Source organism: Lissotriton vulgaris, chromosome 4_1, assembly GCF_964263255.1.
Source record: "Lissotriton vulgaris chromosome 4_1, aLisVul1.2, whole genome shotgun sequence".
Classification (NCBI taxonomy): domain Eukaryota; kingdom Metazoa; phylum Chordata; class Amphibia; order Caudata; family Salamandridae; genus Lissotriton; species Lissotriton vulgaris.
In genome coordinates, this window is record NC_141691.1 from 221947232 (window position 1) to 221973698 (window position 26467).

The 26467-nt window shown below is 40.8% G+C and overlaps 1 protein-coding gene across 2 annotated transcripts in view; it reads left to right on the plus strand.

Annotated features, from left to right (window-relative positions):
- Positions 1–26467, plus strand: part of TMEM255A (transmembrane protein 255A) — a 290132-nt gene that overhangs the window by 116095 nt on the left and 147570 nt on the right. For both annotated transcript variants that reach the window (XM_086918520.1, XM_086918521.1), the window contains exon 2: positions 18340–18482. In XM_086918520.1, coding sequence (XP_086774646.1) covers positions 18340–18482 — 143 coding nt within the window. The remainder of the gene's footprint in view (positions 1–18339; positions 18483–26467) is intronic.

The window sequence follows — 26467 nt, forward strand, 5'->3', positions numbered from 1 at the left end:
GACCTATAGTACCTTGGTCAACTGCATTCTGTATTATGTTGGTGAGAATTTTGATGAATTCTTTTGTAGGGTCTGAGTTGATACGTGTGTACATGTTAGAATCTTGGACATGTTTCTGTACATTTTCTTTGTAGTAACTTGTGTCCATTATCACCAATGCTCCACCTTTGTCTGCTTGTCTTATCGTGATTTGTTGGTTATTCGCTAATTTTCTTAGGATTTGCTTTTCCTTTAGCGGCATGTTGGAGTGTTTTGGTTTTGGTTTTTTGAATATTTCTTCAAGTTCCGTTAGTATAACTTTTTCAAACGCGTCCAAAACTTTGTGGCTCACTGGAGCTATGAATTTACTTTTGGATCTTAAACCCATGAGGGTGTTCTCTTGATTTTGTGTGGTAGTTGCTGTGGGTTCTATCACGTTAGTGAAAAAGTGTCTTAACCTTAATGATCTGAGAAATTTGTATACACAAACTTTTGTCTCCAGTAGATTAGAATGGTATGTGGGAACATATGAGGATCCTTTTTGTAATGTCTGTAATTCTTGATTGCTCATTTGGTACTGAGATATGTTTATGACAAGGCTTTCTGACTCCTTGTGCTTTTGGCAACTGGAGCGCTTTCTGTTTGTGCGTTTGCTCCTCCTGGTTCTATTTCCTGTCCAGTGCTTACCTCTAAAAAAGGTGCCGGTGTTTGTTGAACACTAGATGTACTAGCTGTTTGTTTATCGGTTGTTGTACTTGATTGAGCAGTGCGTGGGTCTTTTGGTTGCCCTGGTTTAGGTCTCCTGTTGTCCCAATGGGGACGTCTTTGTTGCGAATCGTCAGAAGATGTGTCATCTGTGGATTTGTCAGTGTTAGGTCTCTGTTGTCGCCTTTTTGCATATATCTCTGCCCATGAGTATACTTCTCCCAATCGGTAATCTGTTGTATCTCTTTTGAATTTTCTTAATTTCCTGTCATTTATTTCTTTGGTGTATTCATCCAGTTTTTTGTTGGTGTCTATCAGAATTTGGTCCCATTCCTCCTTTGTTACTAATTTGTTTAATTCGTCTTTAGTTTGTGCAACTTCTTTTGTCAATTCCTCTATTAGTTTCGCTAACTCTTCAATAATCAATAAAATTAAGTCCAAGGAACATTTATTTAGGATAGCATGCCATCGTTCTGTGAACCTTGCGTTGTTCTTACATAATGTAGATTTTAAGGATATTCTCAAGCCTCGAGGTATTCTTTGTGCCTTATGATATTTTATCAAGGTACTCGCATGAAGTTTTTGATTTACAATACGTTTTGATATGTACAAAAGTTGTTTCAAGTTTGTTTCTTTAGAGCCAATACTAGGACTTATGTCTTCTGTTTCTTCTATGAGGGAGTAGATCCGACTAGTGTCATCTTCTGTAAATGCTAGGGTTTCTGCCCTTTGTTCTGTGGTATGTGCTATATCTACAAATTGCATTTCTGGTGGTGCCGGGAACCTTTTAGCTCAGAAGGTTATAAATGCGAATGATTTGTTATGGATCCCGCACTCCTAGGTAGTTATTTCGAATTTGGTTGTTAAACAAGTGTAACACTGTCGTTGGTGCAATGGATGGTAATCTTGCTGGGCTTCCAAGATCAAGATATATCACCATAAAAATATGTATCCTGTGAACACAAGATGCATTCCATCCATGCACTCCTTTTCAAACTTTCATAAATTTTCGTGCAAATCTTTCTTTGATGTTTGATGATTCATTTATTTATCATTTTGTTCAAGACATATCATTGTATTCATGACTGTTCAACATATTCCATGTCTCAGAAACATTTTTTCACGTTGTTAGTGTTGCCCAATGCATTTCAAGCGTAACGCCCTTCCTCAGGGGGCTTCATAAACTCTAGAAACATTAATCATAAGTCACAATCAGTATCCAAATAAAACAATCTCTGTATGGAAACACGCTTTTATATCAACATGTTACATAGGTGATACCCCACATGCTGTAGTGAAACTAATAAGGTTCGTGGAAACACTCATAAGTGTATTTTATAAAAAATAGGGTGCTCATGTTAAGCTGGTGTAAAGACAAAAAATAGAGACCCAGTGACTGGGCACTGACCTTAATGCATGGAATTTTTCATTCAAGATGTTTAGCTGCAACAAGGTAAATGAAATCTGATTGTAAATACATTACGTGACACGAATGTCTCGTTTCTATGTCAAAAAAGATGCCCATAGTGTCTTACCGGGGTATTGGAACCGTGGAGTTTCCCTCGCTAATCTCGGCGTGCAGCGCTCTATACGGGAGCGCTCTATGGTATATAGATCGTTCGCTGTGTGTTACCATGGTTACCGTACGTACGCAGGTGGCGCTCTGTGCACTCTATGGTAGTGAACGGCGCTAAGAAAACGGCGTGTGTTTACAAAAGTAAACAAGAAAGACGGACTATATCGCTTCCCAGGGAACTCGGGTGCATATGGATATGAGTGTAGAAATGTAAATAGGAAAACATACAAGTGGGGATGTATCAGTTAAAAAGTAATGTTCAAACATAGTAAACATGTTGTATGTGCATAGCAAAACGTACGTAAAATATCATATTTAACAAAATCCTGTGACTAATTCAGTCTAATAATACGAGCTGAAATACATTAGATTTCAAAACCTGTCCATGTTATAAATAACAATGAAAATCATTGTTATTTATAACATGGACATCGTATTATTAGACTGAATTAGTCACAGGATTTTGTTAAATATGATATTTTACGTACGTTTTGCTATGCACATACAACATGTTTACTATGTTTGAACATTACTTTTTAACTGATACATCCCCACTTGTATGTTTTCCTATTTACATTTCTACACTCATATCCATATGCACCCGAGTTCCCTGGGAAGCGATATAGTCCGTCTTTCTTGTTTACTTTTGTAAACACACGCCGTTTTCTTAGCGCCGTTCACTACCATAGAGTACACAGAGCGCCACCTGCTTACGTACGGTAACCATGGTAACACACAGCGAACGATCTATATACCATAGAGCGCTCCCGTATAGAGCGCTGCACGCCGAGATTAGCGAGGGAAACTCCACGGTTCCAATACCCCGGTAAGACACTATGGGCATCTTTTTTGACATAGAAACGAGACATTCGTGTCACGTAATGTATTTACAATCAGATTTCATTTACCTTGTTGCAGCTAAACATCTTGAATGAAAAATTCCATGCATTAAGGTCAGTGCCCAGTCACTGGGTCTCTATTTTTTGTCTTTACACCAGCTTAACATGAGCACCCTATTTTTTATAAAATACACTTATGAGTGTTTCCACGAACCTTATTAGTTTCACTACAGCATGTGGGGTATCACCTATGTAACATGTTGATATAAAAGCGTGTTTCCATACAGAGATTGTTTTATTTGGATACTGATTGTGACTTATGATTAATGTTTCTAGAGTTTATGAAGCCCCCTGAGGAAGGGCGTTACGCTTGAAATGCATTGGGCAACACTAACAACGTGAAAAAATGTTTCTGAGACATGGAATATGTTGAACAGTCATGAATACAATGATATGTCTTGAACAAAATGATAAATAAATGAATCATCAAACATCAAAGAAAGATTTGCACGAAAATTTATGAAAGTTTGAAAAGGAGTGCATGGATGGAATGCATCTTGTGTTCACAGGATACATATTTTTATGGTGATATATCTTGATCTTGGAAGCCCAGCAAGATTACCATCCATTGCACCAACGACAGTGTTACACTTGTTTAACAACCAAATTCGAAATAACTACCTAGGAGTGCGGGATCCATAACAAATCATTCGCATTTATAACCTTCTGAGCTAAAAGGTTCCCGGCACCACCAGAAATGCAATTTGTAGATATAGCACATACCACAGAACAAAGGGCAGAAACCCTAGCATTTACAGAAGATGACACTAGTCGGATCTACTCCCTCATAGAAGAAACAGAAGACATAAGTCCTAGTATTGGCTCTAAAGAAACAAACTTGAAACAACTTTTGTACATATCAAAACGTATTGTAAATCAAAAACTTCATGCGAGTACCTTGATAAAATATCATAAGGCACAAAGAATACCTCGAGGCTTGAGAATATCCTTAAAATCTACATTATGTAAGAACAACGCAAGGTTCACAGAACGATGGCATGCTATCCTAAATAAATGTTCCTTGGACTTAATTTTATTGATTATTGAAGAGTTAGCGAAACTAATAGAGGAATTGACAAAAGAAGTTGCACAAACTAAAGACGAATTAAACAAATTAGTAACAAAGGAGGAATGGGACCAAATTCTGATAGACACCAACAAAAAACTGGATGAATACACCAAAGAAATAAATGACAGGAAATTAAGAAAATTCAAAAGAGATACAACAGATTACCGATTGGGAGAAGTATACTCATGGGCAGAGATATATGCAAAAAGGCGACAACAGAGACCTAACACTGACAAATCCACAGATGACACATCTTCTGACGATTCGCAACAAAGACGTCCCCATTGGGACAACAGGAGACCTAAACCAGGGCAACCAAAAGACCCACGCACTGCTCAATCAAGTACAACAACCGATAAACAAACAGCTAGTACATCTAGTGTTCAACAAACACCGGCACCTTTTTTAGAGGTAAGCACTGGACAGGAAATAGAACCAGGAGGAGCAAACGCACAAACAGAAAGCGCTCCAGTTGCCAAAAGCACAAGGAGTCAGAAAGCCTTGTCATAAACATATCTCAGTACCAAATGAGCAATCAAGAATTACAGACATTACAAAAAGGATCCTCATATGTTCCCACATACCATTCTAATCTACTGGAGACAAAAGTTTGTGTATACAAATTTCTCAGATCATTAAGGTTAAGACACTTTTTCACTAACGTGATAGAACCCACAGCAACTACCACACAAAATCAAGAGAACACCCTCATGGGTTTAAGATCCAAAAGTAAATTCATAGCTCCAGTGAGCCACAAAGTTTTGGACGCGTTTGAAAAAGTTATACTAACGGAACTTGAAGAAATATTCAAAAAACCAAAACCAAAACACTCCAACATGCCGCTAAAGGAAAAGCAAATCCTAAGAAAATTAGCGAATAACCAACAAATCACGATAAGCCAAGCAGAAAAAGGTGGAGCATTGGTGATAATGGACACAAGTTACTACAAAGAAAATGTACAGAAACATGTCCAAGATTCTAACATGTACACACGTATCAACTCAGACCCTACAAAAGAATTCATCAAAATTCTCACCAACATAATACAGAATGCAGTTGACCAAGGTACTATAGGTCTCAAAGAGAAAGAATACCTCATAAAAAACAATCCTGCAACTCCGTATATATACATGACACCTAAGATTCACAAACATGAAACATTACCACCACTAAGACCCATCGTATCTACAGTTGGATCCATTCATGAGCCAGTTGGAAAATATTTGGATAAACATTTTCAAAACATGGTACAAAACAGCTCAACCTATATTAAGGATACTACACACTTTCTTAATATTTTGGAATCAGAAAAAAGCAACTTCACCACAGAGATGATTATGGCAAGTATAGACGTGAAATCATTATACACATCCATACCGCATGATTCAGGCTTATTTGCCGTGGAAAGTTTTCTCGTACATGAGAATAAACCAGAAAAACTCAAGATACTACTAATGGAGTTACTACACTTTACGCTATACCACAGCTATTTTGAATGGGAGAATCATTTCTACATACAAATGTCGGGCACTTCTATGGGCAATTGTGCCGCGCCTACCTATGCTAACACGTTCATGCACCGCTATGAATTAGACCACATACTGAACAAAGAAGAATGGGCCAGCAATCTAATCCTCTACAAGAGATACATCGATGATATCTTTGTGTTATGGAAAGGGAGCAAAGCAAATCTAATCAAGGAATTGGATCTACTAAACCAAATTGATGAAAGAATACAATTCACCTTCACTATAGACAAAGAGTCCTTATCATTCTTGGATGTACAATTAACCAATAAAAATGGCAACATAACAACATCCATATTCACCAAAAAAACAGACAGAAACCATTTACTCCATTTCAAAAGTTTTCACCAAACTCCGCTCAAACAGCATTTACCCTTTTCACAATTACTAAGAATAAAAAGAATTGCATCCACAAAGGAATTGTATCAAAAACATAAAGAAGACATGTTGGAAAAATTCAGAAAACGAGAATACCCCCAAGCCATCTTGGATTCCGCTTCTCAGAGAGCTGAAACATTACAAAGAGATCACCTATTAAAACCCAAAGAAAAAATTGATGAACACAGATCTGTATTTGTATCCAAGTACTCTACAAACAGCTCTATGATCAAAAAATCCATTAAAACACATTGGCCTATGCTCGCACTTGAAGAGGATTTCAAAAACTTATTCAGACACCAACCAATCTTTGCGTATGAAAGAACAAAGAATTTGAAAGAATTGGTAAAGGAAATGAAAACAACAGAACATGGCACTTACAAAGGAACTCTACCATGCCATAACTGTGGTAATTGCTCTGCAATCATAAAAGGAAATACTATAAACCACCCCACAAAAGGTTCGCCTATAAAGTTGAAGGTATCTGGAACATGCGACACTTCAAATGTCATTTACTTATTGAGATGCCCCTGCGGACTCTCATACGTAGGCAAAACACAAAGAAAAATAAAGACCAGAATTGTAGAACATAAAAGTAACATTCGGCTAAAAAATGACAAATCTACCATAGCAGTACATTTTAATGAGGCAAAGCACAACGTAAGCCAACTCAAATTCTGCATACTTGAAAAAGTGGCAACCCTGCCGGGCCGAGATAACAACAGTCACTTACTGCGCAGAGAAACCTTCTGGATAGACCACTTATGCACCCTCCAGCCGAAAGGGCTCAATGAAAGATTGGATTTTCATTGTTATTTATAACATGGACAGGTTTTGAAATCTAATGTATTTCAGCTCGTATTATTAGACTGAATTAGTCACAGGATTTTGTTAAATATGATATTTTACGTACGTTTTGCTATGCACATACAACATGTTTACTATGTTTGAACATTACTTTTTAACTGATACATCCCCACTTGTATGTTTTCCTATTTACATTTCTACACTCATATCCATATGCACCCGAGTTCCCTGGGAAGCGATATAGTCCGTCTTTCTTGTTTACTTTTGTAAACACACGCCGTTTTCTTAGCGCCGTTCACTACCATAGAGTACACAGAGCGCCACCTGCGTACGTACGGTAACCATGGTAACACACAGCGAACGATCTATATACCATAGAGCGCTCCCGTATAGAGCGCTGCACGCCGAGATTAGCGAGGGAAACTCCACGGTTCCAATACCCCGGTAAGACACTATGGGCATCTTTTTTGACATAGAAACGAGACATTCGTGTCACGTAATGTATTTACAATCAGATTTCATTTACCTTGTTGCAGCTAAACATCTTGAATGAAAAATTCCATGCATTAAGGTCAGTGCCCAGTCACTGGGTCTCTATTTTTTGTCTTTACACCAGCTTAACATGAGCACCCTATTTTTTATAAAATACACTTATGAGTATTTCCACGAACCTTATTAGTTTCACTACAGCATGTGGGGTATCACCTATGTAACATGTTGATATAAAAGCGTGTTTCCATACAGAGATTGTTTTATTTGGATACTGATTGTGACTTATGATTAATGTTTCTAGAGTTTATGAAGCCCCCTGAGGAAGGGCGTTACGCTTGAAATACATTGGGCAACACTAACAACGTGAAAAAATGTTTCTGAGACATGGAATATGTTGAACAGTCATGAATACAATGATATGTCTTGAACAAAATGATAAATAAATGAATCATCAAACATCAAAGAAAGATTTGCACGAAAATTTATGAAAGTTTGAAAAGGAGTGCATGGATGGAATGCATCTTGTGTTCACAGGATACATATTTTTATGGTGATATATCTTGATCTTGGAAGCCCAGCAAGATTACCATCCATTGCACCAACGACAGTGTTACACTTGTTTAACAACCAAATTCGAAATAACTACCTAGGAGTGCGGGATCCATAACAAATCATTCGCACTAATGTGCAAAAAAGTCACATGCACTCTCCAAGCCCTTGTACCATATTGTGGTGCCCAGCTGTAAGTGCATATAACATACAGCTTTGTAAACATGTGTATATATATCTAACTTTGAATAAAACAGACATGGCAAATATTGCAGTTTGTAGCGAGTGATCACTCATGATGCCATAAGGCTATGTGAGGCAGTGCAGATTCAATAGCCTGTTATTTTGAAGCCCTCGATTGAAAGCCCCAACCTGCGTGTAGCTTTGTAGATCCGGAGTATCCAGGGCCGGACTGAGAACCAAAACCGGCCCTGGCAAAGTGCTCGGTGCCCGCCATAAGGAAAAAAAAGTGTTATGGCGTTGCCAGCTCTGGCTTGGCATCATAGTGCTTTTTTCTAACTTTTAGCCATGCTGCACAGCAGCCGCTCTACTGCACAACATGACTAAAATACAATGTCAAAGCCAATAGCTCTCGCATGGGTGAGACTTATTGTCTTTGCCAATGCTTGTTTATCATGGTGCTGTCTAAGGGCAGAATTTTCTGCTTATTGCCTTGCAGATTCCATGTTGTAAACACTTGACAGTGGAAAACTGAGATCATGCCCACAATGCCTAGTTAGTAAGTGTTTAGGATTCTGCATGGATTCTAATCCTTGTGTTGTTTCTGGTTACATATATTTGTTTATGATTACTACACATTCACAGCGCCCTGCACTTTACAGCATACTACCCAGCACGTAATAGCTCTCGTCAGGAGGCCACAGCAGCTTGCACCACACTTGCCCCTGCCATGTTGCTACTGATAGTTACAACACAAGTACTAACCATCACATTCCTACCAGTGTGCCACATCTATTTCAGGCCTCCAAAGCTATAAGAATGGCTTGAACAGCAGGTAAAAGTCATTTTGAATGTATATTGAATTAACAATTAACTGTTGTTATGATCCTTTGTAAATTAGTCAAACAATGCCACCTTGTGGCAGGCGGTCACAGGTGCCGGTGTTGACAATTAAGTGCCAGTGCTCCGCACTGGAAAGTACCAGCTCAAATTAAGCACTGGCTCTACCAGTCTTAGACATCACACTCACACATCTTTGCACTATGATGCACCAGGCGCTAGGCAGCCTGTTTGTGTCCAGCACAGTGGAAGAGAGCAGCAGTAGGCCATATTTAGAAGTATGGATTTGCAATGCCGCTTAGCACAGCACAGCGCTGCAAGGAGACGCATCTTCTTGTATGTCATTAACGATTTTCTGATGTCGAGGGTGAAATTCCAGGTGACACGTTTAAAATATTTTCGACAGCATCAAGTTGTGGCATTAGGTTTTGTACACGCGACTTTATATGTCCAGTGGAAAAAGGAATGGACAGTTCCAGTGATCAAGAAAACGAGCCAGCTGTGTAGGAACAGGCTCCATTAACCAGTTTGAAGCAGCAACACGAACATGCTCTGGATTTGCACTTGCAAATCTTCTCCTGAAGGGAATAGGTTGGAGGTGAATGGAATAGATACCTCTATTCCAGAAATAACTTCGTCCATTTTATTTATCCTCTTTTCGTTCTCTTTAGGGCCGACCGAATCCGAAACATTTAATTGTAAACTGCTTTTAATTTAATGTGGAAGTAGTGCCACCTGGTGCACATACGTGAAACTGCCTCCCTTTTGGAAGCTTTGCTTATATTACCCAAGGGGAATGCAGAGTAGGAACAACACTTCATTGTAGCGCTTCAGCAGGGATCTTGTCAAGTCCCGGCGCATTCCCTTGTCCAAAGGAGGCTACAGCACGGTCCCTCCAGGCTAATAACATCCAATTGGGATTCAGCTGACAGCTTGTCATCTCTGGGCGCAGCCACTTTTTTTCTATTTCCTGGAGTGTTGAAAATAAATTTCCAAAGAGGGCAACCCATTCACAATGAGGACTCTGCCGGTTTGCACGTTCTCCCGTTGCCTAAACTACCAACAACTTGAATTTCTTCTGGTCGTTGTCTGCTGCGGCCTCCAGGAGATCCTGCTAGATGCCATTTTCCCAATGTACTTTGGCCTCATTTAGGGTGGGCCCTGTAGGTTGCCCAGAATATTTTCCCCCAATGTCCTGAATGACTCCCTTTCTTTATCCTTCTAGAAGCTTTGCCTTGGCGATTTTACAAGGCCTATTTTACAACCAATTGTATATGGTGTCTAATGGCCCTCATACAAGAAGAGATCCCCTTGGTAAGAATATGGTTCTGAAGGTCATCCCTCGTTGTAGGAGGAAACAAAAGTGAGATTTGAGGGTTCTGGGCAAAAACAAGTCTTGACAGAAAAAGACGCGATTCCCATGTGAGATCCCATGTAAGTCAATGGGGCCATTTAGGCAAGCTGAGAGTGGGGTCATCCTAAAAGAAATGAGCCTTGTTATTCCTGAGTGATACTTAAGTTGTCTGAATTTGCCACACCTGCTCACCTGAGGCCTCATTTATGAGGCTGTGCGTCACTTTTACGCCGCCGGTGCGTCACTTTTTGTGACGCAGCAGTGGCGTAAAAAATGCGTCTTGTTGCGCCATATTTACAAAGTGACGCATCTAGGTAGATGCGTCACTTTGTAAACCTCTGCGCCAGATTATACCTGCGCCAGGTATAATGTATGCAAGGGGGGCGTATTGATGCAAGAAAGGGTCATAGAAGTAACGCAGAAATACAGACGTATCTGTAACTCCTTGCGACATGATGCGGCATACTGTAAATATGACGCATCAGGAATGTTGCAAGAAGTGCGCACTGAGAAGTGACGCATCTCTGCTTTCACGCAGCGATACGTCATTTCTCATAAATGAGGCCCCTAATCTTTACCATCCCAGGACACAGGTTAGTTCCCTTGACTTATTGCTAAATAATAGGCCTACGTGCCCTTAAACCTGTATAAACCAGAAAAAAATATGCTTCCACTGAGATATTTCTTAGCTGAAGTTTGCTCACGTCATGAAGAAAGTCAGAAATTTGCACCGGCAGCAGTATTCTTCATTTAAAACACATTTCCTCCTGCTTAGTTGTGCTTACAATAGATATTTGGGCTTTCAGAAATGTAGCATGTGTAAATTTCTGAATTTAGGATATGTGCAATTTTAAAGAATATTTTGTTTCCTACCAGGAAACATCTTTTCTTGTGGAGAAACCCATTTTCCTGCAGCCCACCCATTTTAGAGGCGCTCCCTGCCATTTCCCACCTTGTCCATGTATATACTCAAAATACCAATTGTTGTAATTTTTTCGATTTTGTGGGTGTTTATTTGGTGTCCTCATTCTGACACCACAACCTGCCCCTTTGAGTAGATTTATTCACACATTAATTACGTTGCTCTGGAGTAATTCATTGAGTGTATAGCGTAATATTTTGTGTATCACAAAGTTGAATTTGCACTTCTGGATGCTACTATTTCTACACCAAAGTGTGACTTCAGTGTGGAAATATCTTTGTGAATGGGTCCGGAAGGAAGGGTGACCATGGCAAAAAAAGTTAAATGTTGGAAAGAGAATATATGCTCACTGACTGATGAACTAACCATGTATAATGGTGGTATACCTCACTGCTATACGTCTTGGGCCATATTATGCAAAGTGCCCTGGGGGTTGCAGTGGGGGTGCATGCTCACTTTGTGCACCCCAGGGGCACTTTGGTATTACAGAAGAGGCCACAAATGCTTGTGCAGCTCTATCGATAATACTATATCAACGCGGTCGCAGATGTAGTGTCAGCGCTGTTGTGAAAGGGCATTCCCTGGCTTGCATGGACATTTGACCCCATGGAAATGAGAGAATCACTGTGCCTCTGTGCCTGCACCCTATTATGGATGGGGGCAAAGAGGAGAACATGCCCTTAGGGTTCCCCTGCAGGCGAGTTCAGTGTCTCACCGCCTGTAGGGCGAGCTTTGTTCGCTCTCTAAAGTGCAAGAAGCTGTTGCCCGCACTGTAAAACACAGAGCGGCTTGTAAGCGGACGTTCTGTATTTCACTGACTGCGCTGCTTCCAGAGCAGGTGTGAGTGCACGGGTGCCCTGGGAGCAGCACATTCATCGTAGCGCACCTTTTAAAAGGCGTAGCATGGCGTAAACAGGCACAGTGCCTTCTATGTAAAATATGGGCTTGACACTGCATCAGCAGTCGCTGCATCATAGATACGTGTGGCATCCTTTTCTGTGTTTTACCAGAGTCCCTGGTGAAAGTGGTATATCATCCGTGAACCATGATGTCAACCTACATGTGATATCATACTGCTCTATGCAGTCTGGTTCTATCTGTGACACTTAAAAGCCAGATTGAGTCAAGGGCTGAGCTTACATCTAGGCACTTGATGGGGTGTCTGATACACCCATTACTTTTAGTTGTGCTCTGTGTGTTCTGTGAACTTGTAAATTAAACTATATGTTTCGACACCTGCGGCCTTTGTTTACCTACGTCACATCCTTGTTTGGATTCTACAGTGGCAACGACTGTTCAGACGAACAAGGGACATGGTGAAACTGGCAGTTTATACCTGGGTCTTAAGTAAAAGATAAAATATAACAGCAGAATCTTAAAAAGTACTTTGGAAGAAAAAATCTAGCACAAACAGATGATGCTGAAAGTGAGCACAAGTGTCAATCAGCCAGGAATTCAAAATGTGTCTTTCATGGCTAAGGAGCAGAACCCGCCAGACTGGGTGGAAAGAAGAATGTTGCATCAAATGACCTGATCTGCAGCTGAAGCTGAGGGGCTGCTGGTGGTGAGCTGTGACTTCAACATTCCATGTGTTATTGGGTTCATGTCCCATCCATTGAGTGCTCCCAAAAGGGGTTTGAAATGTGTTTCTCTCCCAGGCTTGCCATGTTTTCAGCAGCGATGCGTCATCCTATTTGTTTTCAGTTTGGGCAACATTGGGACGAGGATGTGGCCTAACGACTAGGGTGGTCGACCTCGAATCTAGGGAACCGGGTTTGAGTCTCATGACCTTCAACATCCTGTGATTCTGGGCAAATCTCTTAACCCCTTCGCTGCGGCGGCTATTCCGCCACAGCGCTAAGGGGGTGGGGCGGCCGCGCGGCGGTTCCGTGCTTCTGACGGAACCGCTCCGTCACGGCTCGCGGGTGAGCTGTGCTTGTGATGGAACGGTTCCGTCACGGCCCCGCCCGCTCTTCAGAACGCTCAGCGCAGGCGCGGAATTCGCGCCACGCAGGCGCGGCGAGCGGGCCGTGACGGAACCGTTCCGTCACCAGCACCGCCCACCCGTGGCTCATGATGGAATGGTTCCGTCAAGAGCGTGGAAGAGGTTAATCTCCCTGTGCCTAACAAAAATGAATATGCCTATCTGTAACGCAAATGGTGCTCATGTAAAGCACTCCAATACCTTCAGGTCGAGTTTGCACTGTATAAAACTCCAAAATAAAAGATATATGTACCTCAACGACTTGTTACTTGTCAACTGGACAGTTGCATTCCAGTCCACCTGCTGCGTTTGTGTGCAGGTGGGTAGTATGAAGAAAACGTTCTGTGCTGACCAATGGACTCTCTACAGCAGTGTCAGCTCTTCTTGCCACCCTACTGCCTCTTGGTGTAAAGCAGGAAGGAAGACCCACAGGGGAGAGTTTCACAGAGGGAGGTCCCGCAGCCCTACTGCTGAGCAGATGTAGCCCGCAGAGTGAGTGGTCACAGGTGCCTGCTTCTGTGAAAGCACCTAGCCAAAAGGTAATAAACAAAGAAAATCCATTACAGGTAATAACCCAGCTGAAAATATACCTAGGAACCAGTGCTGATATTATCAGCAAGTCAAATTAGTTGTAATATCAAACAAGCCGTTAATTATTTGTTTCTAAGGGCGCGATTCACAGAACTACCTTAAGACAAAATCCTAAACTTACTACCATTTTGGTATTCACAGAAGGCACTTACTCATTTTGGTATTCACAGACGGCACTTACTCATTTTAGTATTCACAGAAGGCACTTACTCATTTCGGTATTCACAGAAGTTAGGAGTCCTAACTTTAGGACTCCTAAATGCCTTCTGTGAATACCGAAAGTATTAAAGTTAGGATTTTTCTTAGTTTAGGAGTAGTAAAGTAAAGACTCCTAACTTTAGGACTCCTAAATGCCTTCTGTGAATTCCGAAAGTCTTGAAGTTAGGATTTCTCTCAGTTTAGGAGTAGTAAAGTTAGGACTCCTAACTTTAGGGCTCCTAACCTGAGAAAAATCCTAACTTTAAGACTTTCGGTATTCAAAGAAGGCATTTAGGAGTCCTAACTTTACTACTCCTAAACTGAGAAAAATCCTAACTTTAAGACTTTCGGTATTCACAGAAGGCATTTAGGAGTCCTAAAGTTAGAAGTCCTAACTTTACTGCTCCTAAACTGAGAAAAATCCTAACTTTAAGACTTTTGGTATTCACAGAAGGCATTTAGGAATCCTAAAGTTAGGACTCCTAACTTCTGTGAATACCGAAATGAGTAAGTGCCTTCTGTGAATACCAAAATGAGTAAGTGCCTTCTGTGAATACCAAAATGGTAGTAAGTTTAGGATTTTGGCTTAAGTTAGTTCTGTGAATCGGGCCCTAAGTGTTTTTGAACATTATTCTAATACAGGTTTCTGGTATTTTTACTACTTATGATAATGGGACACTGGTTTTGGCATGTGGAATTAGATATTGGCCGCAGGCTGAGGGACATAATATTGGTTTTGGGATGGGGTTACTTTTAGATGTAAGGTGCATTTTAATGGTAACATATATCTATATTTACTACTATATGCTGGTAAAGCATCTGCAGGATTCCTGTTTCTGTAGATGTGTTTATACTAGTTGAGGTACAAGGAAGATTTTGTTTCTCTTCTCCTTGAAGAGCCTTGCCAGGCAGAGGCCTGTGTCACAAGAAGATGGCTGTATGTACTGGATTATTTCAGCTTTCCATTAGTGTAATGTGTAGTGACTGGAGCGAATAATATTCTCTTGAGAAATATTTTTTCTCTGTCTTTTACTTTAATTGTGATAATAATTTGCTTTGCATCTCCAGTTTAAAGAAGTTTAGAACTGCCTTTCATTCACATATTTTGTTGTCAAAATGAGTTGCAGCGTCAATAAACTGTGTGAGTTCTTACATCATGTCTACATGACCTTTGTGGGTCTGCTTTAATTTCAGTGAGTCCTGCCTTTTATTTTATTTTATAGCCTTCTTATAGTTACTTTTCATTGTTTTATTTTGTCTTGTGTCACAACATTGTTGGTTTGTTTGAGTAGCACATTTCACCCTAAGTGGGATGGGTATGCCCAGATATGGGTCCCTTGCTCACTGTGCCACTGGATTCAAGCTAGCCTGGCTGATGAAGGGTAATGCCCAGAAACCGGTCCTCTGAAGCTTGTGTCCGGTCAGGGAAGACATGGCTTGGCAGTTCGGCCTGGACTGTCCCCATGAGGCACAGGGTCAAGACTGATTTGTATATGGCTGGGTCTAAACTGGGGTGGCGTAGTGGGCAAAAGAACAATGGATTTAACCCAAATCTCTTGACTGGGGGTGAATGTATGATTCATTCAGCATTTCGCCCATCATTTGTTTGAGTAGCACAATCTCGTTGGTACATGATGTCTGCTGTCACCTGGAGGATGCAGTTAGACGCCTGCAGTGTTTGCAATGGTACAACAGATGTTTTATAGTTTTGTAATGCACAACATATAAGAACAATACTATTATAATCAACAGGTCACAATTTTTACACATTTTGTTCTTTACAACTAGCATCATCTCAAGTTGGCATATTCTGTTTGTCATCTCATTTCCAGTGTTGTACACATTTACTATAGAAACTATCTCGGATGGGCGGACGAGCGTTTGCACACCTCGGTCCTTCCCTATGGAACTCACTTCCCACCTTAATTCGGAATGAAACAGCGTTTGTCCAATTCTGCAAATCCTTAAGAATCTGGCTTTTCAACTAATAATCTCTAAGCTACTACCTATTCCTTGGACTAGCCGGCGCCGGGAAACCCTTTTTGTTGGGTAGCCGTTGCGCCTTACAAATGTAATTAATAATAATAATATTAATTACTCCTTGAAACTATCAATCCAATTATTTTTAAACTTGAGGTCTCCACAGGGGTCTTCTCAGTGTGTACTCTTGAAGAGGCTTATATATAGAGATCACACACATAGGATCAGAAGAGTAACTCTTATGATCCTATGTGCATGATCTCCATCTATAGGTCACTTGCTATGTGTGGTTGCTGCCTCATTTCCCTCTTCCAGTAGCCAGTGTGGGGGCATATCGTTATGTGGCCCTCTCTCACTGTTTCTGTGTGTTAGTTTTACTCTGTCCTTCACATTCAGGCATTGGAGACAAGATTGTGTCCTCAGCCCTAGCTGTGTCAGTTTTCCTGTTCCCTGGTGTTGCTACTGTGTGTAACAAGGTGTTTTCACATCTGGTCAGTTTCAGTACCTCCTTGTGCCATACATGCAGACTGGGCCCTCTACTGTCCAACTCATCGCAACTTGCTGCTTCATTAGGACTAGTGTCGGGTCAATGAATCTGCTGGTTACTTTCTTACCCTTTGGATATGCGTACAGCCCCAAGATTCAGGCCTCTGGAGCTTTTACTATGTTCCTGTCTGTCATTGTATTCAATAACCTTGTTTTCTTTAATGTGACAGTCCTTATCAACCCCACACCATAGGACAAATGTCCAAGTCTACGCCTCCACTCCAGGGCCATTTGGCGTATGCATCTGGGTAGAATCTATTAATTCTTTTGGGAGTGATATATGTTCTGTCTATGTGATAGAAGTGTATTAGTTTGAATCAGGCATTTCCTATGATTTCTGGGGCTTCACTCTGTATATTTCTCATATCTTATTTACTATTATGTTTTGGATCTAGTGGCAACTTGCCCCTTCATATTCTGGTTCAGCTATGCTCAATGCATGAGTTTACTACTGTAGGACTGCTGTTGGTGGAGCATATTGCTCTGAGGCCCTGATGAGCTGGAAGCTCACTGTGAACCATCTTCCACAGTTTACGCATTGCCGCACTAATGGCAGCCTGGGATAACCAATGTTCGGCTGACAACTTTTGGTCCCTCTTCAATTCTTCAGATTCCACTGGGAGTACTCCTTCATACAGATCCTTCACCTCTCTTTTGTCTGCCCATATCATTACGTCACTCCAGTGTCCATCATGTAGAAGGGCTTGTATACATCTCAGGGTAAGCATCGGGCTGTCCGTCACCTGTGTGTGCGTTCTTTGTTGGCATCTCGCCCAGCAGTATTAAAATACTCCCAGTAATCTACTATCTCTTCTGCCCTTTCTTTGGGCTTCAACAAAATCGTCATTAAGGCTAAAAGTGGTGTGTTAAATGTTTCCTTGGTGGGGTGAGATATTCTCTACTCCACCCAAGTCCTGCCCATTGTATCTGTGCTACTAAATAGTAATACCCAAAGTCCAGTGCAATTGTTCCGCCCTTGCATGCCTGGAGCTGGAGTTTGCCTGGTGCCACTCTCCCGCTGATTGTGGCCCTGATAAAGGCCAGTAATATAGTGTCCATGTCATGCAACAGTCCCCTTGCTAGTTTACGAGAATGGTCATGGAGTAATACAAGATCAGCACTTTTGAGAGGGCCATTTCGCCTGCAACTGAAAGCCATTGGTAGGGTTTTCCAAAATGTTACATTTCTTCTTAGCGCCACAGTCGCCGGCCTTATGCTCCTACCTATTAGATCCATTCTAGTCCTACAGAGTTGCACCCCTCAATATCCAATGGCAAACGGTTACCACTTTCCTGTAGTGTAAGATGGCTGGCTTTAGTTATTGACTGCCTTCCATTCAAATATAAGATTTTGGCCTGAACTCATTCTCTTCCATAACCTCTTTCAATGATGTTATGCCTCGTGGCCTATTTTTTATTTTCTCCCCTTTCTTGAAATCAGTTTAAATGAAAACAACATTCAAATGAAAATAAAGCAGTGTTCAATAACCAGTTATGTGCATGCACAAGAGTCCATTCATTTGGTTCCGGTATAGTAATGCCATGAACTCTAGTCACCACCTAAATAAAGTTTGAAATGAATAATAAAGGCTTACACTTACTCAATGTATTGGCAGGAAGTACTTTATAAAATAACTATTCAAGCTGTTTGATGCTTTTATGGATTTATGTATTCCGAATAATGACTTATGTCTGACTGACTATTGAAGCTCACTTTTATTTTCCTAATTAATTAAAATTGCTACTTCTGATATGTGTGTTTTAGGGTCATTTCATAGAAAACGCCGAAATTCCCTCTTCGTAACCGTGTCGCTCCTCATTGTGTCAATGTTAATACTTACTGTGGGCCTTGCAGCAACAACTCGAACCCAAAATGTGACTGTTGGCGGCTACTATCCTGGGGCTATTGTAAGTATAGAATTTTACATGTTTTTCCAAATAATGTTGTGTGCTTTTGGTCAGCCCTCTTCATCTTTTGTTTATTTTTATTTTTATGTAGCTTTTACATTTTGTGTCTGCCTACCACAGCCTACAGTATGTAATTTTGGTCTTGCACTTGTCTACTTCAAAGCCAGGGCTAGTAGTCCAATCTCTGCTTTAAGTTTTTGATTTATTTTTACGTTTTTCTAATTTATTTGTACCGTGGGCTGTTTTTCTCATGGGATATTTTTTTTACAAATATGTGCATGTCATCTTTAGATATTTGCCAGTTTTTCCGTTATATTATTTTTCAGTACTTCAACACTTTTAACATCTATTGCCTGTGCACCGTGCCAGACCGGGCCCCATAGAGATGCCCCCCCCCCCCCCACACCGCGGGGGCTTATATTGCCCTATTGTATCTATTGTATATGTTTGTAATTTCAGGAATACAAAAATGCTAACTTTGTAAGTCTTCTCTTGTATTCCCCATTTCTAGTTTATTGTCAGTTTTTATGTGATGAATACCTCTCTTACAGTTTTGTCAATTGCCAATAGACTTCTTCACCGCACACAATTTATGATACAAAGCTCATGAGAGACTACAGAGTAGAGTTGGCATTATCAAATTTGATTGAGAAATAAAGGATTTATATAACTCTGGTGAAAACTCAAATATCAAACCGTCTTACAACAGAACTCATATAGACAGAACCTTGATTAAACTCTTAACAACTTGGTATATAAGGGCCAAATAACAATGTCAACCAACCTCAAATACTATAATAAAGAATATTGAGTAGAACTTGAAAGAATACAGTATTTTCTCTGCAGGATGTATATATATATATGTGTGTGTGTGTGTGTGTATATATATATATATATATGACACCAAACAAACTCCACTTTTCTGGGGGCCCCCAATCCTGCAGGGCGGGCTCTTGGACCAGGAATGGAGATCCTGGAATTTGCAGTTCTGCTACCTCCATGTCCCATACTGCTACCTACTGTATGTCCCCATATATATATATATATATGGCGACATACAGAAAAAAAAATTCTGCACCTACCTGCTGGTCCGTGTCCGTGCTTGCAGTGGTTGTGGCAAGGAAGAATAGCTACTGCTCATATATATATAAATATATATATATATATATTTATATATATTTATATATATATATATATATATATATATATATATATATATATAAGTCAAGAAAACTGGTATGGTCCTGTATGTAGAAACCAGAGTCGAAGCCCAAATTGAGTTTTAAGTGCTCAAGGTTTAATTGGCAAAAATAAACAGCCCCAACGCGTTTCGAGGTAAGCCTACCTCTTGGTCACGGGTGGAGTAACATCATTTCACCAAACTTTTAAAGTAAACACCCAGATGCATTCTGTCATGCATCACGTGCCCATAGACAATGAAGAGATACTGCAATCGGGCTACAATGTATCATTGAGTTTGTTTTCAGTCATTTCAGTTGTTAACATAAAATAAAATAAATTAATGGCTTTGTGGCTACATATCCAAGCATATAATTAACATCGTGTGTTACATTTGTCTCATGAAAAAATATAAATGTCAGAAAATTATACATATGCTTGTTCTGCATAGGTTGTTACAAAGAAAATCCCCGCCCAAGTGGGCTTTTTACATATCTAGGCTTTTAGTTAACATCATGTGTCACATTTATCTCATGACAAAATATATGTCAGAAAATTATACGTATGCTTGTTCTGATAAGTTGTTACAACGAAAATCTCCGCCCAAGTGGGCTTTTAACCACCACAAAAATGTTCATAATGTCGAGTCTAAGTTCTGCCCAAGTGGGCGTGCCATCCTTTCCTGCAAGAAACCAAACAAACCACATTCAGCCTGTGTATTCTCATCATATATGTGCAAATAACTATAACCAGTGCTATTAAAATCAACTTTCTTTAAAAGATTCTACATTGTTTAAAAGACGCGACAGAGATTACTTGATTCCTTAAATTACTCATACAAGTGTACTGCTAGTTCTTCCCCAAGGTTGTGCCCAATCGGTTGAATGGTGTTATATTTAATTATATATTTGGACTCAAGTTTCCGTAACTCTAGCCATCTGTTTCCACCTCTCTCTTTATTTTCCACACAGTCTAGCACTGTAAATGTCAGCAGATTAGGATTCTGATTGTGTACTGCCGCAAAGTGCCTTGCTACTGGGTATTGGTGGTTCAAGTTTTTTATTGCTCTTAGATGTTCTAGTACTCTGAGTTTGGCCTGCTTTGTGGTGCACCCAATATAAAATTTGTCACACGGACAGTGTAGTGCATAGATAGCATGATCCGTCGTGCAGCTCAAATGTTTAGTGATCTTATGTGCCTCCTGATCTTTGGAAATCACTATCGATTTGCAATTCTTACTGGTCTTGCAAGCTTTGCAACGTTTACACGGAAAAAATCCATGTATTGCATTACTCTTAGGACTTTCTCTGATTAATGTCGTGCTTAGTGTGTCTCTTAGTGATTTAGCCTTCATGTAAGTCACTGATGGTGTATCGTGTATGACCTCACACAAATCTTTATCCAGTTTAAGGATGTCCCAAAATTTCAGTAAACTCCGTCTCACTTCCCAGGACTGACTGTCATACCGGGTTATGAATCGGATTTTATCATCTGCAGGACGTTCTTTAGGGATCAGAAGTTCTTTTCTTTCCTTCTGATCTACCTCTTTTACTGCATGATTGATGATTTCCTTCGAATATCCCCTTTCACGAAATCTTGCTATCATCAGTGCTTTTTCCTTTTCATAGTGTGGCCCTGTGCTGCAATTACGCTTAGCCCTGGTTAGCTCTCCCAAAGGGATGCTTCTTATCAATGTAACCGGGTGACAACTTTCAGCGTGTAGGAGACTATTTCCAGCTGTTTTTTTACGGAATAAGGAGCTTGTTAAAACCCCATCCCTCACCTCAAGGTTGACATCCAGGAATTCCAGTTGAGTTTTACTCATGCAACTGGTGAATTTTAAATTGAGACCATTATTGTTGATGATCTTTTCAAATTCCTGAGCTTGTTCGCAAGTGCCCTTCCAGACACAAAAGATGTCATCAATGAAACGGAGCCAGAGGACGGCGTGGGTACTAAAGTGGGAGATGTTGCTCACCACTTGCTCCTCCCACCAGCCCATAAAAAGGCCAGCAAAGCTGGGAGCAAAGCAAGTACCCATCGCCGTCCCCCGTGTCTGTCTGTACATTTTTTTATCAAATATGAAAAAATTATTTTCAAGACATATCTGCATCATCTGCAGTATCATATTAGTGTGGCCCCAGTGGGAGATAGATCGTTCCTTCAGAAAGTGTCTACATGCCTCTAGCCCCAAAGTTTGGGGAATGCTTGTGTACAAACTGACGACATCAAAACTGATCATCCAATAATCAGTATTCCATGTAAAGTTGTTAATTTTTCTGAGGAAGTCAGATGTATCCTTGACATAAGATGGCAAAGACTGGACTAGTGGTTGTAAAAAGTGGTCGATGTACCTTGAAGTTTTTTCAAGTAAGCTACCCACTGAGGAGACAATTGGCCTCCCTGGTGGTTTCACCAAATCTTTATGTAACTTGGGCAATAGGTACAATGCTGGCACCATGGGGTATTTACACAACAGGTATTTGTACTCCTCATCTTCAATGATACCACTGAATTTCCATTCCACAAGTTTATCAAAAAACATCTGCTTCATGCTATTATATTCTTGTCTCGTGGTCAAAACATAGTTTTCATGGTCATTAAGTTGCCTATACCCTTCCTCCAGATACATCTCCACAGGCCACAGTACAACATTACCTCCTTTGTCACTGTTCCTGATAATTATATCAGTCCAGCTTTCCATCTCTTTCAATGCTAGGAATTGATTATTGGTTAGATTGAGTTTGAGTTTAGGTCTTCTTTTCTCAATTTTACGCATCTCTTCTAGTACCCCTTGTTCAAAACTGTCAATATACATGTTAGCAATATTAGGTACAAATATCGACTTAGGTCTGAACCCGCTAGCACTACACAAATCTGTTCTTTCACATTCCATCAAATTTAGCAGAGGATCTACGTTCACATTTTCACAACCTGCTAATTCATGAAAGGCTTGTAGTGTTTCTGCGTCATTAGGGGTTAACATACTAGGTTTATCAACAATATTGTCCTTTTTTAGTCTAATCTTGCTCGCAAACCATTTTTTAAATTTAAGCTTACGAGTAAACTTGAAGAGATCAATACGTGAATTAGTAAAGTTAAATCTTGCGGTGGGACAAAATGACAAACCACGTGAAAGTACTTGCATTTGGGCAGCCGTTAACGTACGTTTAGAAAGATTTACCACTGTTTTCTTCATCACTTCTTCGCAATCTTTCCTCTGGTGCGCGTTCCCACTGGACTGGCCACCTCGTGTGAGCTTTCTCCTCTGATGGCCCTGTTTCCTCCTCTGCCGCCTCTTCCACGATTCCTTGGGGGCGTGCCCATCTGGCGACCTTGTGCCATTAGAGCCACTTCCTTTAAAATTCGGTCTTTTGGTTGGACCGATTCATGCTGCTCAGAGGTATCGCTTTCCTCGGATTCACTTTCTTGTATTTCCGGTGTTTTCTCACCTTGTAATCCTGCCGTTTGATCAGCTACCTCTGGGCTCTTTGCAGCTCGTTTTGATTTCCCTTTCGCGTTGACAGAGTCTCTTAGGGCATCGAATTTCTTGGCAAAGGTTAAAATCTGACCCTTTTTATAGTCTACCTCATCACGAATAAATTTTCTTTGCTTTTTTTCTTTAATTTCTTGTTCGATCTTTTCCAAACGTTTGTTTATTTTGGCCATCTCCGTAGCAAAATCCGTTTCTGTACATATTTCTTTCAACTTGCATGTTATGCTCTCGATTTCTTCATTCAATCTGCCACATTCCTTTTCAGCATCTCTTATCAGCATTTTCAGCATATTTGTCGAGCAATTATGATTGTTTTCCATCCAATCATTTATTAAAACAGGGTCTGGTTTCTGAAAAGTGGGTACAATAAATATACGTAGTCCACGGGGAATGCGGTTACATTCTACGTACTTTGTGAGAGCTGCTGCATCCCACCACTTTGAAAGTTCACGTTTCAGCGCCTTCCCCAAAGCATCCCAGAGTTTCTTACTTTCATCCGCTGTTAATACGGTTGGTGCATTTTCCTTTGCAGTATTTTCGTTGCTGGTCCCAGCGTGGGAAAACAATTTCTCTGCCGCGTCTTTTCTCCTGCTGTTTCTCAGCTCAGCCATTTCAACCTCTACAGCGTGCCCCCCGGCGTGTCGCTGTGAGCACTAGAAAACGATCCGTCTTGCCTGTTGCAGAGCCCTGGTCTGTTATCACGGCTCCTGCGTCTGCCCGAGCTGAAATTGACTTTCCGGTGGACCCGTAGAGTTAGGAAAAATTACGATCTATTCTTCCGATTCACTTAGCCAGCGTCCATCCGCTGCGGTAATAATGCCGTCTTACCGCATTAATTTTGAGCCATTCCAGTGTTCAGGCGAGTTGGTTTCAGGCGGGCAGAAGCATTTAAATTTAAACACTACACGAACAGATGGCGTGCTTCTGCCGCTTGCACGGCGGGCGCTCGACAGGATCGCCGATCCTTTAAATAAGTCAAGAAAACTGGTATGGTCCTGTATGTAGAAACCAGAGTCGAAGCCCAAATTGAGTTTTAAGTGCTCAAGGTTTAATTGGCAAAAATAAACAGCCCCAACGCGTTTCGAGGTAAGCCTACCTCTTGGTCACGGGTGGAGTAACATCATTTCACCAAACTTTTAAAGTAAACACCCAGATGCATTCTGTCATGCATCACGTTTCATGAGACAAATGTAACACACGATGTTAATTATATGCTTGGATATGTAGCCACAAAGCCATTAATTTATTTTATTTTATGTTAACAACTGAAATGACTGAAAACAAACTCAATGATACATTGTAGCCCGATTGCAGTATCTCTTCATTGTCTATGGGCACGTGATGCATGACAGAATGCATCTGGGTGTTTACTTTAAAAGTTTGGTGAAATGATGTTACTCCACCCGTGACCAAGAGGTAGGCTTACCTCGAAACGCGTTGGGGCTGTTTATTTTTGCCAATTAAACCTTGAGCACTTAAAACTCAATTTGGGCTTCGACTCTGGTTTCTACATACAGGACCATACCAGTTTTCTTGACTTATTTAAAGGATCGGCGATCCTGTCGAGCGCCCGCCGTGCAAGCGGCAGAAGCACGCCATCTGTTCGTGTAGTGTTTAAATTTAAATGCTTCTGCCCGCCTGAAACCAACTCGCCTGAACACTGGAATGGCTCAAAATTAATGCGGTAAGACGGCATTATTACCGCAGCGGATGGACGCTGGCTAAGTGAATCGGAAGAATAGATCGTAATTTTTCCTAACTCTACGGGTCCACCGGAAAGTCAATTTCAGCTCGGGCAGACGCAGGAGCCGTGATAACAGACCAGGGCTCTGCAACAGGCAAGACGGATCGTTTTCTAGTGCTCACAGCGACACGCCGGGGGGCACGCTGTAGAGGTTGAAATGGCTGAGCTGAGAAACAGCAGGAGAAAAGACGCGGCAGAGAAATTGTTTTCCCACGCTGGGACCAGCAACGAAAATACTGCAAAGGAAAATGCACCAACCGTATTAACAGCGGATGAAAGTAAGAAACTCTGGGATGCTTTGGGGAAGGCGCTGAAACGTGAACTTTCAAAGTGGTGGGATGCAGCAGCTCTCACAAAGTACGTAGAATGTAACCGCATTCCCCGTGGACTACGTATATTTATTGTACCCACTTTTCAGAAACCAGACCCTGTTTTAATAAATGATTGGATGGAAAACAATCATAATTGCTCGACAAATATGCTGAAAATGCTGATAAGAGATGCTGAAAAGGAATGTGGCAGATTGAATGAAGAAATCGAGAGCATAACATGCAAGTTGAAAGAAATATGTACAGAAACGGATTTTGCTACGGAGATGGCCAAAATAAACAAACGTTTGGAAAAGATCGAACAAGAAATTAAAGAAAAAAAGCAAAGAAAATTTATTCGTGATGAGGTAGACTATAAAAAGGGTCAGATTTTAACCTTTGCCAAGAAATTCGATGCCCTAAGAGACTCTGTCAACGCGAAAGGGAAATCAAAACGAGCTGCAAAGAGCCCAGAGGTAGCTGATCAAACGGCAGGATTACAAGGTGAGAAAACACCGGAAATACAAGAAAGTGAATCCGAGGAAAGCGATACCTCTGAGCAGCATGAATCGGTCCAACCAAAAGACCGAATTTTAAAGGAAGTGGCTCTAATGGCACAAGGTCGCCAGATGGGCATGCCCCCAAGGAATCGTGGAAGAGGCGGCAGAGGAGGAAACAGGGCCATCAGAGGAGAAAGCTCACACGAGGTGGCCAGTCCAGTGGGAACGCGCACCAGAGGAAAGATTGCGAAGAAGTGATGAAGAAAACAGTGGTAAATCTTTCTAAACGTACGTTAACGGCTGCCCAAATGCAAGTACTTTCACGTGGTTTGTCATTTTGTCCCACCGCAAGATTTAACTTTACTAATTCACGTATTGATCTCTTCAAGTTTACTCGTAAGCTTAAATTAAAAAAATGGTTTGCGAGCAAGATTAGACTAAAAAAGGACAATATTGTTGATAAACCTAGTATGTTAACCCCTAATGACGCAGAAACACTACAAGCCTTTCATGAATTAGCAGGTTGTGAAAATGTGAACGTAGATCCTCTGCTAAATTTGATGGAATGTGAAAGAACAGATTTGTGTAGTGCTAGCGGGTTCAGACCTAAGTCGATATTTGTACCTAATATTGCTAACATGTATATTGACAGTTTTGAACAAGGGGTACTAGAAGAGATGCGTAAAATTGAGAAAAGAAGACCTAAACTCAAACTCAATCTAACCAATAATCAATTCCTAGCATTGAAAGAGATGGAA